The sequence below is a fragment of the Apis dorsata genome, unplaced genomic scaffold (assembly GCF_000469605.1).
Source record: "Apis dorsata unplaced genomic scaffold, Apis dorsata 1.3 scaffold_333, whole genome shotgun sequence".
In the NCBI taxonomy this organism is placed as follows: domain Eukaryota; kingdom Metazoa; phylum Arthropoda; class Insecta; order Hymenoptera; family Apidae; genus Apis; species Apis dorsata.
In genome coordinates this window covers 247211-251656 of record NW_006263601.1, presented here as the reverse complement: position 1 = coordinate 251656, position 4446 = coordinate 247211, and the positions used below count along the sequence as shown (strand labels likewise).

General features: G+C 16.5%; 1 protein-coding gene across 3 annotated transcripts in view; it reads left to right on the top strand.

Annotated features, from left to right (window-relative positions):
• Window positions 1-479: 479 nt before the first annotated feature.
• Window positions 480-4446, top strand: part of LOC102677850 (pancreatic triacylglycerol lipase-like) — a 60397-nt gene continuing 56430 nt past the window's right edge. The window contains exons 1-3 of one of the 3 annotated variants that reach the window (XM_031511614.1): window positions 480-763; window positions 2818-2951; window positions 3972-4153. In XM_031511614.1, the coding sequence (XP_031367474.1) occupies window positions 3985-4153 (169 nt within the window). In that variant the 5' untranslated portion in view covers window positions 480-763; window positions 2818-2951; window positions 3972-3984. Of the gene's footprint in view, window positions 764-2817; window positions 2957-3971; window positions 4154-4446 lie in introns of all 3 variants that reach the window. The other 2 variants (XM_031511613.1, XM_031511615.1) reach the window with 2 other exon arrangements.

Below are 4446 nucleotides of genomic sequence, written 5' to 3'. Positions count from 1 at the left end.
AATAAATATTAGTTTTTTATATTATATATTTTAATCATAAATGATCTTTCTATGAATAATATTCTTTCTTAAGAATTTTATATTAGGAAAGCATTATATTACAAAAAAGGATTATTATTGAAATTAATTTTGATTCATATTGATATAATGAACTTTGATTGATTAATATATATAGTTTATAATAATTAAACATAATAATAATAATAATCATTTATTATAATAATAAATTAAAATATTTATTGTTATAAATTAGTATAAATTTTTAATGTCAGAACTTGAAGAATTAAATTATTTATTTACAAGAAAAAAAGTTAGTATTAATTATTAATGTTTGAATTAATTATATTATTTAAAATTTTAAATAATATTTTAAAGCGATAATGTTACAAAATTCTTTTAAAAACTTATAGATTTTCGAATATTATATTCATATTCAAATAAAGACCAACCCTCTTTTCTTGTAACAGGCCACTCAAATGACTTGTCCGGTTCCGTTAGGAAGTTCTCTGTATGTATTCTGTCCAAGGCAGTGAAGAAAAGCAGATCAACGAAACATAGAGAGAGAAAGAGTGGGGCGAGATAAAGCTGGACTGTACACATTTTTCTGTGATTAGTATGCGTTGCTTACTCGATCAGTGAACTCGTGTCTGTTTCTCATAACTCCGATTATTTGACTGAATTCTCAAACGAACAGTGTATTTGAGATTTAATTAATTATATTTTTATCAATGAAGGATTTTCTAAACATTGTAATTTTTGCAAGGTAAGAGAAAATATTTTTCTAATGTATATGAGTTTTTAATTGAATCTTTAGGATTTAGATTATTTATATATTTATATTAGAGATTCTTTAGATTAATTTTTGAATTAATTTAAAACAAAAACAAAATTTCTTAATAAATTAAAAATTTTTTTTTTATATCGATTATGAAAACTTTGAATTTTCGAATAATCTTTGAATTGATTTTTGATGATTTAAAATTTTTATTTTGAAATTTATAATTTTTTAAAGTTTCAATGTTGTTTCTAATGTTGTGAATAAGTTTTTGCTTAATTATGAAATTTTTTAATTCTGAAATTCTTAATTGTAAAATTTTTAAATTTTTATATTTTGATCATATTTTTAATCAATTTTTTAAATTTTTATATTTATGAAGATAAAATTTTTAATGTATGAATAAAAATATTTTAGAGAAATTGTTTTAATTGAAATAAGTTGTTTTACTTCTTTCTTGAAATAAATTAATATATTTATTTAGATTTATTTTGTGATATAATTCAATTTAAATTCATTTATAACTTCATATATAAGAAGATATATTATGTAGAATGAGATAATAGATAGAATTTATTAAACAATTTGATAGAATTAAAATTTTACAAAATTAATAGAATAAAAAGAAATGCAATTACAAATTAAATATATTAAATAACATTTATTTCTTTTAATATAAGAATTATTATTAATTTAATAAAAAAATAAAAATCTCATTAATAATAAATAATAGAATATTGTTATATATGAATATTCAACGCATTAATTATTAGATGTACAGATTTTTAAACAAATACATATATTTCATATTTTATATGTATTTGATTTAAACATAAATTATATTATATTTTTCTTCTGATTTTTATTTGTTGTATAAATAATTTTAAATAAAATTTTTCTTCCTATAATATGAATAAAATTAAAAAAATTGTGAATAGTCTATATATAGAATGTCCTAAAAATATAAAATCTTGATTAATTGAATTTTTAAGTTAATTTCAAGTTCAATATTTTCTTGTGTAAAAATTTTCGTTTTGTTAATGAATTATTAACAAAGAATGTTAAAAGAAATTTATTGCTATAGAGTGCGTAAATTTGTCGAATTGTGAAGCTAGATATTGATTCTATACATTTCAATGACATATTCAATTAATTGATGTTTCTATGTATGAGATGTTTAGAACATATAGAATTTATATAGAATATATTAGTTTATATTACATGACATTTATTAGAAATTGAATAAAAAATTTATTTTCAATTTAATTTTTTCATATAAATAATAGCAATTTATCAAAAAATTGAGAAAAATAAATATATAATGTTATAATTTTAAATATAATATAAAATTTATTAAGTAAAATGTATAAATATATTTTAAATAATTAAAATTTATAATATTATTACATTTATAAATAATTAAAATTGATTTCTGTAAAAGTATAATGTAATAATTTTACATAAATATATACAATATACAATAATTATATATAATATGATGATACATTTTGAATATTTTTTAGATTCATCAAAAATAAAATCCGCAATTTACTAAACTAATTTCTAATAAATAAATTAAAAAATTTCATTGAAAATATATGATGTTTTTCAAATTCACCATTTCATTTAATATTAATCTTTAATTTTAGTATTATAAAGATATTTAATCCTATAAAAATTATTAAAAAATATCTAATAAATTTTTATTTAATTAACCTTATAAAAAATATTTTACGTTTTTTTATTTTTAAATATTTTTGATAACTTTATTCATTTATTTATGAATATGAAAAGATATTTTTTAAATGAATATATATAATTAATAATTATAAAATAAATATTATGTATACATATATATTAAAACATTAAAATATTTTTTTATTGAATATTTATTATTTTTATAATGAAAACAATTATAAATAATTATATTTATTTTCTATTTGTTTAACTTTTTTAATGAATATATTATAATATTATAAACAAAAATTAAAAAATATTTATTCTCATATTTTTTCAAATAATCAATTTTAAACTTATTTTAGATATTCTCCAAATGGTGCATGAACAATTCGAAAAATCATTAAAAAACAGATCGTGACATCGATGAACTCATTTGGATCAAGTTTGCTTAACAAGATCAAGGCCACGTTCGTTAAAAAATTATCGAGATATCCAATACAAGTATTTTTATAATTATTGTAAGAAGAATATAATTTTAACTATTTCGACATTGATGTTGGAAAGCTTTTATTTTGCAATGGATGATTGGAACCAATGGATAGTTTAGTTATCGGTATTTGCGTCAATTAATTTTTTATCGTGCTGTTGACTGAATATAGAATACAGAAAATAGAAGACACGAAAGAAAGAATTCTTGTGCCTCTAGAAGAAACTTTTGTTTTGTTTATTTTGATTTGAGATTGAATTTTATGTATTTTTTTATTAACAAATTTATAAATAAATATGTTTTAGTTTTTAATTATTTAGTGAATTTTGAACATAATCTTTTATTCCAATTTTTATTTATTCAATTTATGTTTTTTTATATTTTTGTACATTTAAATCTTTTGTATTTTACTATCTTTAAATTTATATAGAGCATTTAATTTAAAAATTTTTATATTCTTAATTATGTTAATTAATTTATAATTATTCTTGTTATGTTAATTTGTATAATTTGTATATTTATACATTTTTCTGTATTTCAATATCATTTTTTTCTTTTTAAATTTACAATTTTTCAAAACTCTTTTTAAATTTTTTTTCGAATATTTTAATTGTGTAAATTATTTATATTTAATATGTTCTTTTATATTTGTTTAATTTTCTGAACAATGTAAATTTTATTTTTAAATCAAACTTGCATGATTTATTTTTATTACAAAAAGTTTGATATTATTACAAATTTTTAAATATTAATAAGATAATAAGATAAGTATTAATAAGATAAAAAAAATTATTCAATAAATTATTAAATTTTATTAATTGGAAATATATTATTAATTACGGATAATATGAAGAAAGAAGAAAAAAATAATATTTTGCAAAGTGTTCATTGACAACAATAAAGTGTTTCAATTTAAAATTATATTAAACATTAACATACTTGAGAAAAAAACGAAATAGTTGAAATTGTGATTATTTAATTTATATTATGAATTATTGTGAATATTTTAAATATTATAAATTATTGTAGAAATTTTTGTGAAATGTTTGTGAATCAAACGATGTTGATACTTGCACATACTGCGCAAATAATGGCCACATTATCTGCAAAGGCAATTTCTGACGTTTCAGAAAATAATAATATTCAGATCAATGTAACGACAACAACTTTGTCGCCAGAAGAAGAGGAAAATGTATTTGACTTCAATGATAGTAAGTAATTTAAAATATTTTAATAATAAAAAACTGTGGATTTTTATGTAAATTTATTTTTAAATTAAAAAAATTTATTTTTATATTAATATTTAATTTTTATAATAACATGTTTAATATTAAAAAATAAAAATATAAATTTTTTCGTTTCAAATTATAATAAGTATCTTATTTTTACATATTTTTATATATTATTATATATATTGTATATTTATGAATTTTTTAATTTTTTATAAAAGCATAAGTATCTGCAGTTTAAAAATTATATTGAATATATACAATGTAATAAAAAT